General features: G+C 34.7%; 1 protein-coding gene across 2 annotated transcripts in view; it reads left to right on the top strand.

Moving 5' to 3' along the window:
* The first annotated feature begins 828 nt into the window (after positions 1–828).
* Positions 829–14,408, top strand: part of RAB28 (RAB28, member RAS oncogene family) — a 99,647-nt gene continuing 86,067 nt past the window's right edge. For both annotated transcript variants that reach the window (XM_068975231.1, XM_068975232.1), the window contains exons 1-3: positions 829–1,065; positions 5,518–5,614; positions 10,706–10,794. In XM_068975231.1, the coding sequence (XP_068831332.1) occupies positions 991–1,065; positions 5,518–5,614; positions 10,706–10,794 (261 nt within the window). In that variant the 5' untranslated portion in view covers positions 829–990. The remainder of the gene's footprint in view (positions 1,066–5,517; positions 5,615–10,705; positions 10,795–14,408) is intronic.

The raw sequence follows: 14,408 nt of genomic DNA, 5'->3' as shown, positions 1-14,408 counted from the left end.
ATTAGGAAAGTAGTTTTGACTTTATTGGGATCCCGCTGGGTACCCCGGACCACACTTTGAGAACTGCGGCTCCAGCTTAAGCACTTCGTGAAGGAACCATCGGATTCCGCAGTTTGGCTAAGAAAACGCAGGATCTGAGGAGCAAAAATCGAGAAGGCAGCGCCAAGCCGACGTTGCACTCTCGCAGCATCGCCCCGCGGCAGTTACACTTTCTTAGCCATCGCTTGCTCCTCGGTTGCACTGCAGTTCTTCCCGGCGCGCGACCCTCAAGACCCACCCCGTTCCGAGGCCCCTCCTCCCCTGCGCGCGCTCCTCCCAGCAACCCGCGTCCCGGGCGCCCAGAGACAGGCCCCGCCCCGCCGCCTCTTCTCCGGGTCCGGACTCCCATGGCAACCGCGGAGCGCAGCCTGGATCCACCCCGCCCACCCGCCTAGTCAGGCTAAACCATTCGCTTCAGGGATCTCCACAGGGGGAGATGATGGAAAAAGAGGGATTTCACAGGACGTCTATGCGCTACTCTGCTCTTGTTTTTTCTACCTAGCTTAAATTTTTTTTCTCTTCATCTCGCTAACTGTGTGCGAGGGGTAGTGTCGAGTCTCGCCTGCTCGGTTCGAAGGCCCCCTCGGCCCAGGCCGGCACTTGGGCCGGCCCGCCAGGGAGGCTCGCGGTCTGCGCCGGTTGGCGCAGAGGCAGGGTCGCGCGCCCGACGTAGCGCGCGGTGGGGGCGGGGCTGCGCGCCCGACGTAGCGCGCGGTGGGGGGGCGGGGCCGGGCTCAGGGGGCGGGGCGGCGGGCAATATGGCGTCCGGCGAGTGATACCTCCAGTGGCCTCTGAGACACCGGCGCTGGGGGTGGGGGGAGTCCTGTCCCCGCTGCCGGGCTTCCTCCTCTCCCCCGCCCCCGGAGATCTCCCTCCTTCCTTTCCTTCTTCTATTTCGCGGGGGTGGGGTCGGTGGGAGGGAGGGTAGGCGGGCCTCGTTTCTGGGACACCATGTCGGACTCTGAGGAGGAGAGCCTGGACCGGCAACTGAAAATCGTCGTGCTGGGGGACGGCACCTCCGGGAAGGTCAGTCCTTTGGTGCGCCCGCCGTGCCAGGCCTGCAAGGAATCCCGGCGCGGCCCCGGCGCCTTTCAAACCTTCTCCTCCTCCCCGTTCCCCCGGGCGTCGCCTTATTTCCGCGAGTCCCGGGGCGTCTGGGCTCAGGCCCGCCAGGAGGTGGCTTGGGGCCCGACACAAATTAAACGCTTGAAGTCCGACGAGAGCTGTCCAGCTCCCTTAAAAAAAAAAGTCATTTCCTAATCCCTGCCTGGATCGCGAACTCTTACTTCTCTTCAAGACCTGAGCCAGCATCGCCTCCCTGGGAAGCTTTCCAGCTTCTCGCCTCTGAGGACTAGCAATGATCTGCCAAAACATCTTACCTGTTTTTCCTTTAGCCCGGGTCACACTTTGCGCCTTACCCCAACCCGGTTTACTGTTTCTGATGCCTCCGCTGCACTGGGAGCTCCCAAGAGCTTGATTCTGGAATCAGGCTCCCTGGGTGAGACAGCGGGGGCTCCCATCACTTTACTGGTCGAGTCACTGGAGGGCAAATTGCTATCCCTATTTGTGCTTCAGCTGTAGGATGGGTATGTTGATAGGGGTCGTTTCGGAGGGGTGAAGTGTGCGTATCCACAGTAAATGTAAACATCTACACTGCAGCTTGCAGCACACGGAGTGGCCGCACTAAACGTTAGTTTCTATGTTAGAGCATCATACCTGTTCATCTCTGTTCCCCAGCACAGCACCTGTCAACACAAGCATTCAATAAATATCTCTCGAGCTCCTCTTGTGGCCTGGGTGCTGAGGGCAAGGCTGCTGGCATGACAGATGGCATCCTTGCCTTAAAATCTGTCCTGTGATGACAGTTGATTGAATGAAGTGAGTGCGTGAGACTATCTAGCCGCCCGTCCCTTTACCTCCAAGGCAGGGGGTCTTTAACCCAGGGTCGGGGAGCTCCTGAAATGGAGTAAACATTGCCCGGACCTTGCTGTTTGAAGACCATCCGTAAGATCTTGAAGGATTCTGGATCCGCCCCGCCCCCCCAACGAGGAGCAGAGCCTCTGCCCAGGGAACCTCCACACCTGTCGCTTCTGTCAGTGGCGCCAACGCTGCCTCTGGTCATACTGCTAAAGTTTGTCTCCTTTCTTCTCCCGTCCCTTTTCCCCACCAGAGGCTCCAGAAACGGGAGTTTATTATTGTTACCAGGGTTCTGTTTTCCACTCGGTTTCCGTGTGCCTGGTGTAGTTTGGATGCTGGTTTTTGTGGTAACCACTGCTGATATGTCTTCCCTTGGCAGTTGGCACTGCAGCTGTTCGCCTCTTTCGTGCTTAGGGAAAGGTGTCATTCATAGGCAGAGTTTGGAGAATTCTGTTCATTTCTTTCTTGCCATCGTGATTCTTTGTTACTGATTTTTACTGTCGAGGAGAAACAATTCAATATTCTCTGATTACTTTTAAACATTTTGAGGAAGAAAAGAACTTGGAATCACTTTTCTTAGTCAAATATTATATACTTTTTGTACGTTTATAACAAGTTTTTGAGTGGATGAATTGCTTTAAATAAGTCAACATTGTTTCTAACACAATACAAACTTTGTTATATTTTTATAGTTTTTCTCATGATTCGTATATGCTTTTGAATGCCTTCTAATTTTTCACTTCCTAAATCTTTTTATCCTCCCCTCATAAAAATTTATTTCCTGTTTAAAATGATAGTGACTATAATACTAATACACCTAAAAAAAGACAAAAGTTGTCCATTATCCTATATTCTATCATAATTCTTTAAATTTTTGTTACTTTTTTCTCCCAGTACTCATTTGTTATCATGCATGTATTTCTCAATTGAAATCTGTTCATAACTTTTTACCTCCGTTTTTCCTCTAGCCTGTCATGTATTGTCCTCTTTTTGCTAATTTAGTGTGAATAATTATGACTTTTCATATCTAAAATTCTGTCTAATATGTGACAAAGTGTATTTTTCTCATTCTATATTATGGAATTAGGGATATTATTCTGCTCCAAAGGATACTGGTATTCTTTGTCATCTTGACTCATCTGTTTTAAAATTGTAAAGATGTTTTTTCTCCCAGAAATTTCTGGATACCAGCATCAGACATCTTACCTTTTTTTCATTGTTCATATGTCAAACTGCTATTTTTTTCCATGCCATATTCAGTTTTCAGATTATTGGCAGCTACCGATTCCCATTCTGTTTCTTTTACGGTCTTTTTCTTTTATGAATTCAGCCTCTCTTTCATTCTTACTTGTATCCTGATTTAACTCCTGTCCATTTTTTTCTAGCATCAGTTTTTTTTTTTTTGCTAGTTCTAATCAGGACATTTTTGTACACCCTCACAAAAGCAATAGAGTATTGCGATGACCACTAACAGTTTATGCAAGAGAAGTTTAGCACCTCCTTCCATTAACACATTTTTCTATTTCTTTCCTGTTTTGATTCCTTTGATTCATACTTTGAATTTTATTATATGTTAAGATTTTTTTTTGAGGCAAAATATCCTTTTATGGTGTCTTTTCAGTATTAGTAAAGGTAGTATGGTTAAAAATTGCTAGCAAAAGTTCACCAAACCAAAAAGAAAACTATAAAGAATCAGATTTGATAGATGGTTGCTCACTTCATAATTGTTTAAGAAAGGTATTTCTACAATGACTTCTGAGAAATAATCAAATGAGACAGATAACATAATATCTAGATAATTGGAGAGGAAGTGCCTCTTTCCTGCTGATTCAGATGCTCTTTAATTTTTGTAGTAAGATGTCTGGAGATGATGTAAGAACCTATTTTAATATTCGTTGTTCCTAATGACCTACACTTTTGACAAATTATACTTTATTCCAATTGAAAATTCTAGTTTTATATGTCTCAAAAGTGTGAGGGTAGGGCTATCAAAATCCAGAAGTCCTATTTTTGGGAAAAGAAACACTCTGCTGAAGTTACATGTGCCTTGGATTTCTCTTAGACTTATGAAAGTGTTTCAACCATCCATATATTAAACATTTTGAAATATCTGTAATAGTATAAGTATTGTTAATTACTTTCCTTTAGAACCCTTAGCCTCTTCATAGATAGTTTTGTCCTCTAAGTTAAATGAGTTCAGTGGCATAAACAGGCTAAATAATAAAAGGCTTTAAAAAGGAATGCTTACTTTTTTTTCTTCTGATCTCTCAGTTTTTATATTATCAAGGGAGCCAAATGAATTTTCATTTTGGTGTAGTAAGTTTATTTCTCAGAGTGTAGCAGATCATCTTATGGTACTCAATATATATTTGACCAAATATTTTAGCAATTTCTTACAAATGCTAATTATATAAACATTAGATGAATTGGAATTAGTGTGTGCAAATTGCCATTTATCTGAAAAATATGATTCTTATGTCAAAGGAATTTTAGGGTTTTTTTTGAAAGAAAGTTTGGCCCAGTTTTCTTTTGCACTTATGTCATAATTATAATAAGCTATATGTCATAATTATAGTAAGCTATCTTGCAAATTTTAGGTTTCATTATTTTAGGAGTTGACATCTAATTTTACTTTTAAAATAAAAAGGGTTATTTTTCTTTAACTTTGAGAATCTGTCTTGAAGAGCAGAAAAGCTTCATGACGCTCCCGTTCTCTTCTTTTAGAGGATGTTTACAAATAAATAGTGCATTACAAATGTTTAAGGAACTTTTGAGTTATTTCACTAGAATGATTAATTATTTGTTTGCATTGGTAAGAAATGGTACTGTAAAGAAACTAGGGTTTTGAGTGTAACTTTGAATTATTATTTAAAATATGTAGATATATATTTGTTCTAGTTATAATATTCTTGTGACTGTTAAGCTTTCTAGTTCTTGAATGGAATATATTTATTTTTGCCTGCTTAATATTAATCTTAAAAATTTCAATTTCTTCATTTAAAAAAAATACTATCAGTTCTATAGAATCATTTTCATTTACATGCAGAGAAAAATTAGACACATTTCTTAGGGGGGAAAAAAGAAATTGTATAAACAGGTTCTCCTTTCCTTAATTAGTTTTACTTCTTATTAGCTAAGGACACAAACTACTCAGATGTTTGACCTCAGAAATGAAACATCTGTGAAAGTTGTGTTGAGTTGATATATGGGGACATATAAAATTCAGATCTTTAATCATGTTGTTTTAGTTTTCTCTGTTGATAAATAGAAATTCTAATTTCTAGCAAGGAATAGGAGGTTGATAGTTAGGAGATATAAAGAGATTTAAAGAGATTTAGCTGATTAGTGTGTTGTTGCCACTGATAGCTGGTTGGCAAGTGAAATATACCTGGTGGAATGAAAAGTCCCTCTTCCCCTTGTAATTGATTAGAACTGCTTAAAGTTGCTTGGTATAATTGGGGTATAAATATTAAGATTATTTAATAAGATATAGTAGTGATTTTGTTTACATTTCTAAAGCCAAAGACATTAATTTTGATACTCTGTGCATCAATTTTTTAGACCTCCTTAGCTACCTGTTTTGCTCAAGAAACTTTTGGGAAACAATACAAACAAACTATAGGATTGGATTTCTTTTTGAGAAGAATAACATTGCCAGGTAAGAGACTAAAATGTCTTAACATAGAAAGTTGTTCACATCTGACAATAAGAGACATAAGCAGAAATGTGTAACATTCGGGTACTGTTTCTGTGTGAAAATATATGTAATCAGTAAATGTGTCTTAGGGAGGTTCTTTCATCAGCATCTATCGTGAAGACATACTGTTCGTGTGTGTAAGGAAGAAGTTTATATACTCCCCATGCTACACTGTTTTTGACCGTTGCACATTTTTTGAGGATAAACAATAGTTGCTTATAAAATTCTAACCTTAAAAACAAAATCATATGCCATATAATTATCAACAGATATTGTATAAACTAAATGTGAGAAGACTGGAAAGGATTATTTTTTTAAATGTTATTTTGATTAGCCTCTGCTTCAGTTTTTTGTTTGAGAGAAAGTTGGAACAGAAGTATAATGTAGCTATGGAACTTCTGTGCTCTAATATGTGAATGCTGTTTTATGCAAGGCAGCATGAAATTGCTGGCATTTAATAGACCACTAAAATTTAGGGTCCCTAGGCACTCATAAAAATACAGTTTGAGCATTCAAGATGTTTCAGTTCACCATGCAAAGAAACTATTTAGATGCCAGTTGCAGCACATTTTGTGGGAAATACAGGGAAATAATAACAAAAAAAGAGTGGTTTCTGTTTTAAGTTAGTTTCTGAACAATTGGGGCTTTAAAATGCTCTGTCCATTCACTTGTGCTTAAATTATGTGTTTAAAGTATTTTATTAAAAGCAGTTTGTCTTAATTGACTTCATAAACCAGTCTATCTCTCTTCTCTCTGAGGAAACACATTTGAATAAAAACAGTTGCAAGTGTAGTGTCAGATTCATGTACTGGACCGTGAGTGATATAGTGGGAAGGGGTTCAATAAATTCTAATATGATTGAACTATGTTAGTCTCTCAAATACTGCATCTATCAGACAACTCTCTATGAATGTTTTAGAACAGCTAATGCAAACTGTTGGTAATTGAAGGTATTCTGCATATCTCACTAGTAATATACTCTGTTATATTTTGATGGTTGTTACTCGACTACCAATGAAAAATAAGAAGATATAACTTCGGAAATGAATTCCAATTATCCATTACTAAGTTATTGTTCGAAAAGAGGTTTAATGAGAAACGTGTATATTTTGTTTCATTTGTATTTTTGTATGTATTAAAAACTGAAAATTTCCTTTTTATTATTAGCTTATGGATAGGTTAATGCTGATATAAATAGAATATTTACCCCAATCACTAGCAGAATACATGTAGAAATCAGATAATATATTTACTGAAAACTTATTTTACAACAGTTTCTTCAGAGATGCCAGCTGTACACAGAGAACCTCAGTATGTATTTAATTACTGTTTTGTTTCAGTGCTAACTAGCAGAAGCACTAACTTTCTGTATTATGAATATTATTTAATTTTTCTGATTTTTCAGTTCAAAGACTTAAGTAAAGGAGCAAGCACCTATTCAGACATTAAAAACATTTTAAGGCTGATTCTAAACATTTTATATGTGTAATACATGTTGATGATTTCTAGTTCTTTGCACAATACCAGCCATTTTTGAATTTTGATGACTTTGTAAAAAGTATTTGTTATTTTTGAAATCCAAATTTATAATATATTTTAGAGTAGAAAGTACTTAGGTTAAAGAAATGGCACTAGGAATTGCATACTCTTACTGAATGTATGTTTTAATTTTCCTGATTAAGCTTTTATTTTGATGGGCAGAGTTCCAGAAAAAAATTTTTTTTATATAAAGCAGTTGATTTTATTCTGTTTAGTGGATTTAAAATTATTGTATAAATGTTAGTAGGAAAAAATTGTAGTTTGATTTGATATTAATAGGTATATTAAGAAATAAGATGAATAAATGAAAGGTTTATAGTATACCCTTTGTATAGTTTAATTTTAATTCATTGTGCCCAGTGATTAATATTTATATCATTTGCTGAAACATTATAGGCAGCATTATTAAATTTATGGTGTAGCAGCACAGAAGGCAAATCTAGTATTTGTTAGTGTTCTAGTGAGTCTTCTATCCATTCAGATCCTTAGAGGTGTAATACCTCCTGTCCATCTATTGACATTCTCTTCATGCAAGTTTTCAAGGTCATTACTTTGCAAATACTCATCCATGTTAGTATATTTCATGATCTGGTATGCTGTATAGTCTGGATGCAACCACTGTGCAGATTTTACTGCTTAAAATAGTGTATCTGTTAGTCAGAGATTCTGCTGATAGAGCTTCTTAAGAGCCTAGTCAAAATACTTTCAGGAAGCTTGTGGGTACAGTCCAGTAAACAGCGTTCTACTGTGAAAAGGATTTCTAAGTCTTTAGTACAAGAAGTGGGCAGACTTGTGTTTTTAGTTCCATCTTGACTATGCAGCACTTTAAGTAAGGTTAACCAAGGCACCAAGTGTACTTTTACAAGGTCACTGTTGAATCCTCTTGGTGGCTTTGATTCATACCAAAAGCAACTTACCTGTATTTTGTCACCTCATTTATTTATTTTTTTCCCTAGTTAAATGTCATTTCTTACAGAGGAGCAGGAGTAGCATTTTGCATTTAGGATTAGATTGCTGACAGTTTCCTCCTTAACATTCTTTATTAGTTAGAAATTTATTTTAATGGATTATAGGATTTTAAAAATTTTGCAATGTTGATTATTTGAAAATTCTTAAATAGCTTTATGGGCTTGTCATTTTGAAAGTATACCAGAAGACTTAATATATTTTTGCTTGTTAGAACTAAAGGGAATATTAATTTGAATTCTGTATTATTTCCCAAATAGGAGGAACTCTGATTTATTTTTATGTGTTAATAAGCATAAAATTCAAATGTGGAGTTGAAAATACATTTCTTGATACATGAAACAACCATGAAGTTAATATCATTTGTTGAAGCTGTAACAAGAAAAGTTGTTTGTTTTTTGGTTAGCATTGTATATTAGTAGGTTATTAGTAATACACAGCTATTTTTATCTGAGGCACTAGAATATGTATATTAAAGAAAAACAAGCCAAAAACAATAAATAGTGTTTATTTGGAAAGGTATGGATTTAACAATTATTCCCTCAATATTGGAATATAAACCTCTCAGGTGGGAGATAGTTGAATAAATGATTTTAAGTCTTGAAATTATGTTGTCAGAATTTAAAAGTATGTAGTGAAGATGATACTTCTAAAGTTATAGATAGGATAGGGTCTAAATATCAGAATGTAAAGGAAAAAAAAGCTTCCTATTTCTTGATATAAAGTTGTTTATTGACCTTGAAGAAAATGATATTAAATGCCCTCTATTAAGTTTGCCTAAAATCTTTAAAAAGTTAACACTGTTGAGGACTGGTTTTTGAAGTAAACATTAACTAAAGAGTCTTGTTAGTAAAATGAATAGAGTACTGCCTGTTTATCTAGAGGCTCCTGAAACTATATGACATTCTTCTAGTGTCAACTAGCCCTTTCTCCCCTGCTTAATTTGAGACAGCATTGTAGCACAGTGAATTTTGAATTTAGATTTCTTAATTTTCTAGAATTTAATTTTCTTAAAATTTCTTAAAAATTTAGATTTTTAAGATACTGGCTTTATACAAGTTGTTGGGTGAGAATTCATCTGTAATGTTTTGGTTTTTGTGTTTGTAGAGCTCTAAGAACACTTCAGTCATTACTCTGTGAGTGTTGAAAGTGTGTATATGTGGGAAAGATGACTGGTGATAAACTTCAGTAGCTCTTATTAATGCTAATGGAAGTTCCTCATGTAAATCCTGCAGGTTGGCAGATGGAACAGAACTACATCCAGATAATGGAAAGGTTGTAATACAGACCCTACAAAACTTAGAGTTAAGGGTAAAAGTTGACTGGTTAATCTTGTGTTGTACTTTCTTTCCAGTTGCTAAGTTGAATGGTGTGACTAACATTCTCCAATTTTATTGTTTTGCATTGGTATAAAAATTCATATCTATATAACATTTTTTGGTTTGTTTTTGAAGTGAGACTAGTCTTCTGGTATCTAAGATTTTGAGTTTTCCTGATTTGCAAATCATTCAGAAAGATACATTTTTGGTGTGGGAGCTCATTTTGAAGGTGCTGATTGAGATTCTGTCCACCTTTGGAGAAAACAGCATAATTTTATTAGGAGAAACAGTCTGAAATGTTAAAATACAAAGCGTATTGAACTTGGTCCTTAAATTTTGTTGTTTAGTCACTAATTGCATTAATAATAGAGAATAAGAATAAATTTATAAATTTTTTATCAAGTAAATATTTTGCAAAATGGATGAAAGAATTTTAAAGATTGCCTTTTAGTAATTTAGAATGCTTTTATAATGTTTGTATGGGAAAGAGATTTGTGAAATCATCAAATAGATTTATTCTATTTTATGAGGGCTTTGAAGCACATATTATAATTAGTTTCCGTTGACTGCTTTGAACAGATATAAATGCATCATAACAATTTGTGATATCCTGGGTATAATCCTACATCAGTTCTGAATATGGCTGTCAAAATGTTTATATTTTATAAGTTAAATTTGAAAACATGTAATTTTAAAATTATGTTCACTATTGTATATAGTAGCTGACATTCAAATTTAAAACTTCATTTGAATTGAAACCTTGAGATTATTTTTGTAGTGTGTTGGTAATTTGTGAGTTTTATTTAGAATCTGTAGAGTTTAGAAGTTACAGCAAAATTCATTATATGCAATAAGGTAAATTTCAGTTTTAATTTTTAAATTATATCTTACTCCACACTCAAGTGCTGTATTGTTTTAGTCTCTGTATAAGAAAAAAAAAATTTTAAGGTTTAAGATGGTTGTGAATTAAAACTTTATTTATTTTCTTTTGTTTTGGAGGTGATTATAAATGTGGTTGCATGGAACTGGGGTTAAGTGTAAACCTAAATTTCCCACTGTTAATCTCTTTTGACAGCATTATTTCACAATTCCACTTATGTGAACATGCAGAATAAACATGCACATTAGGTTCAGAGTTTATCACTGTGACTTAATGTTCTGTGAAACTGTATTCAGTTGTTACATTGTTCCTGTTTTTCTTATTTTTATATTCTGTTTTATACTGTAGGAAGCTTGAATGTTACTCTTCAAGTTTGGGACATAGGAGGGCAGACAATAGGAGGCAAGATGTTGGATAAATATATCTATGGAGCACAGGTATGAAATGAATTCTGTGATTATTCCAATACTGAATATACTCTGCTTACAAGGACATAGACAGATACATACACACACCACACACACACATGCTGTTTCTACCTTGATTTTTACATCATGTGTAGGGAGACTGGTTTTACATTTGTGCTAATCCTTTTATTTCATCCTCCCTCAGAGTCATGTTTGGAATGATTTGGGTCAGGGAACTGGGTTAATCTTAATAGCTTTCATATGCTACTTGTATTACTAATATTACTGTTAGAAGTTTAATACATGTAGTAATAAATGATATTTTGATATTTAGTAACTGATTTTGGTCATATTCACCACTTACAGAATATATAAATTGAATGAAAATTATTAGAGAAGAAAATTTAATTTCATTTTAAATTGTAAGGACAAAAAACATATATCTGTATATACTTTTTATGATGAATTAGTTTCTTAAATGTTTATGTGTTCAGATTTAATAGATATATCAGAAAACTAAGTATGACTAACTGTATATATGAAGCACATACAGTTCTTTAACATGATAGTCATGTCTAGTGTGTGTTCAGAAGAAAGTCTATGTAGAGTAAGAAAAACTACTTGAATAATTATATAATAAAAATTCTTTGGCAACATGAGCTTATATAGATATATAGATTTTAAAATTAAATTATGCTAATAGAAAATATACATAGTAATCATTAATGTACTTAATTATTGACATGCTGTGTTTTTGCTCTTTCCTCCACTTTGAGTTAGTGTGTATCTTTTATATCATCATGAGGTATTGGGGGGTACTATTCATGATTCTCATTTAGTTCTTTGTTGGAGTTTGATGTTTTAAGTGGAGAATCATAACTTGGTTATGTGGAACTGTGTTGCTCATAAAAAAATGAATCTAGAAAATGAAGGCAGAGTTTTAAGCACTCTTCTATATGATGTTTGATGCTTAACAAATATCATTGCCTTAATTTTGGATGGAAAATAGATTCTGAGTTATTTTCTAAAATATGCAGAGAAGGCTGAGGCTCACATGGTTCTTGATCATGTCTGAAGGCCCTTGAGCTGTGTGTTTGCATTGTTGACATATAGATGAGGCTTTTAGGACTCCTCTTCGCCGTTTCTTCTACATGTTCTTTGTCTCCTGGAAAAAATTTCACCTGTGACCATATGACTTAATATTTTATGCCTGTTCATTTTCCTCTTAGAAAATATGTCTCAAGTTTTTGTGTCTGGCTTTTTTATTGTTGTTTCTTTCTATTTTAAACTGATTATGTTTAAAGTAGATAGTAAGGTAAAGAAAAATTATTGGACAGAGGTTTGTAGAAAGCCACAGTCCTTGTTTCATTCACCTAGTTGGCAAAATAGGATTTGAAAAATGACAGTTTCTTTTCTTTTTGCTCCATTAAAATCTATCTACATGGATACATATTTGATTTAAAAAAAATGAGAACTAGATTAGTCAAGCTTCTAATGATATTTGACTCTGAATGTAAAATAGAATAACTTTTTATGGTTCATAGATATATCTAGAGTTAGTGGTGAATGGGAAGTTTTTATGCATCTCAGAGTAAATAATATAACATTCAATTAAAAATTTTTTTTCATTTAAAAATTAGGGGAATATAATGTGTGTGGATTAGACTCTCTTAATTTTACCTTACTCCAAATCATTTAAAAATTTGATATATTTAGTGTTGGTTAAAACAAAATTTATCAAATTTGTTATTCGATTTATAGGAATTTAAAGTTTATTAATATTATAAAATTATTATATAAAATTAATATTGGTATGAAATTCACATAGTATACAAACATTTTCAAAATGTATAACCAGTGATGTTTAGTACATTTACAATGCTGTGTGACCATCCCCTCAAATCTTTATAGTTCTTTACAGTGTGTGTTTTATGCTATTATGTAGCTGGTTAAAGTCAGTAGACATTAATGGGCAAATTTGTAGAAATTTTGAAAACTTCCATCATCTTTGAGAATAGTTGAGTTTAGTAAAATGTCTGTATTCATTTCTAATGTAATTCATATTTTGGGAGAAAGAGAATGTCACATGAGATTTCTATTTTGAAGGTACTTGTTGATTTTATTTTTTGACAGTGCCTTACATTGTTTATATATTATAATCTCTGTAAAGCATATACCTTGGTTTATTTAAACAATGCAGTAAAGTATTTCTAGGAAGTACATGAACATTTTCATGAAATCATTCCAGGAAAGTAGAAATTCTGAAATGATAAAATGAATTGTCATAAATTTTTTCTGCTTTCCAGAAATTCTAAGTTAAATGCTATATAAAAATACAATAAAGTACAGTAGTTTCTTTTGTTAAAATATATGTAAACTTTTTTACCCAGACCAGAGAAGCTTTGACTACAGTTCTTTACTATAAATTGGGGAAAATGTTACTTTTAAAAACAATGCTAAAAAAAATAAATAAATAAAAATAAAAACAATGCTTTCATAAACATTTTAATAGTGTTTAATAATGTTGTATAATTATATAACTATTCCTCAAAGTAGATTTGTGTCTAGAATCATTGTAGATGCTGTATATTGCCCATCTAATGAATAGTTCAGATTTTTGTGCACATGCTATAGGGTAGAAATCTTTGAAAAATGTTTTGACAAGTTGTTTTGAGGACATCGGTATAATGAATTATTTAGGGTTTTGTTCTACGTTCTCTAACTTATATAATGTATATGGAAAGAATTATACATAATTGGACTATTAAGCTATGAATCTGTTTTTTTTTAAAGCATTTTTTATCATCCAGGAAGAAGTTTATTTGTTGGCTAGGAATTAACTTAGATTCAAATCAAACTGATTGTTTTACCTTCTTCACTTTTTACTGTCTTTACTTTTTCTCAACCAGCAGCATTGAATTTTAGTGATAGTGTATTGAATAGTGTTGGTTAAAACAAAATCGAGTTGACATCCAAGAAAACTCGTGAAGTATTTTGTCAAAAACTAGTTCTAAGAATTGAAGTACGTCCCAGTTAAATTCCCTGATTTTAAATTAACTTAAAATTTTCTAGGAGTCTTCAGAAAGATGTTATAGACTATTTTTCATAGTGGTTGCAAGCAAACACACAGCACATAGTGTTTAGTGCCGTGTAACCTGTGGCTAACAGAGGCTAATAACAAACCTCAGAGAAGGACTGGATGTTTCGTTTTTGTAGCTCTTTCCGCCCTGGAATCTAAGTGGTTTGCAAACACTGCTCTACTGAGTATAAACTCAATGAAGTGTAGTCATTTGTGAGGTAGAAGAACATAACTACTATTGTGTGCCAGTGCCCCACGCAGATGAGCCACCTTGTTAACCACCAGCAAAAGGATATGGTGCTTGTATGACAGCTGGGGAGATGGCAGATCTCGAACTTGGACTCCCTGAGACTCTGCTGTCTGTTACTGAGAATGTTTTTTTAGTTGGATATTTGCCAACTTGTAACTGATTATATTTACAGTCCTCTCTTGCATTAGTGTTGCTTCTTACAGGTTGTACTTATACAGTAAAATATATGTTATGACTATTGTATAATCTATATGATTTAATTCATTTCTATATTTAATTAAAATCTAAAGTAGATTATTTGTTGTACAAATAAGC

This window comes from Capricornis sumatraensis, chromosome 7 (assembly GCF_032405125.1).
Source record: "Capricornis sumatraensis isolate serow.1 chromosome 7, serow.2, whole genome shotgun sequence".
Lineage (NCBI taxonomy): Eukaryota > Metazoa > Chordata > Mammalia > Artiodactyla > Bovidae > Capricornis > Capricornis sumatraensis.
Note: the sequence above shows the minus strand (reverse complement) of the source record. Positions and strands in the feature narration are given on the sequence as shown.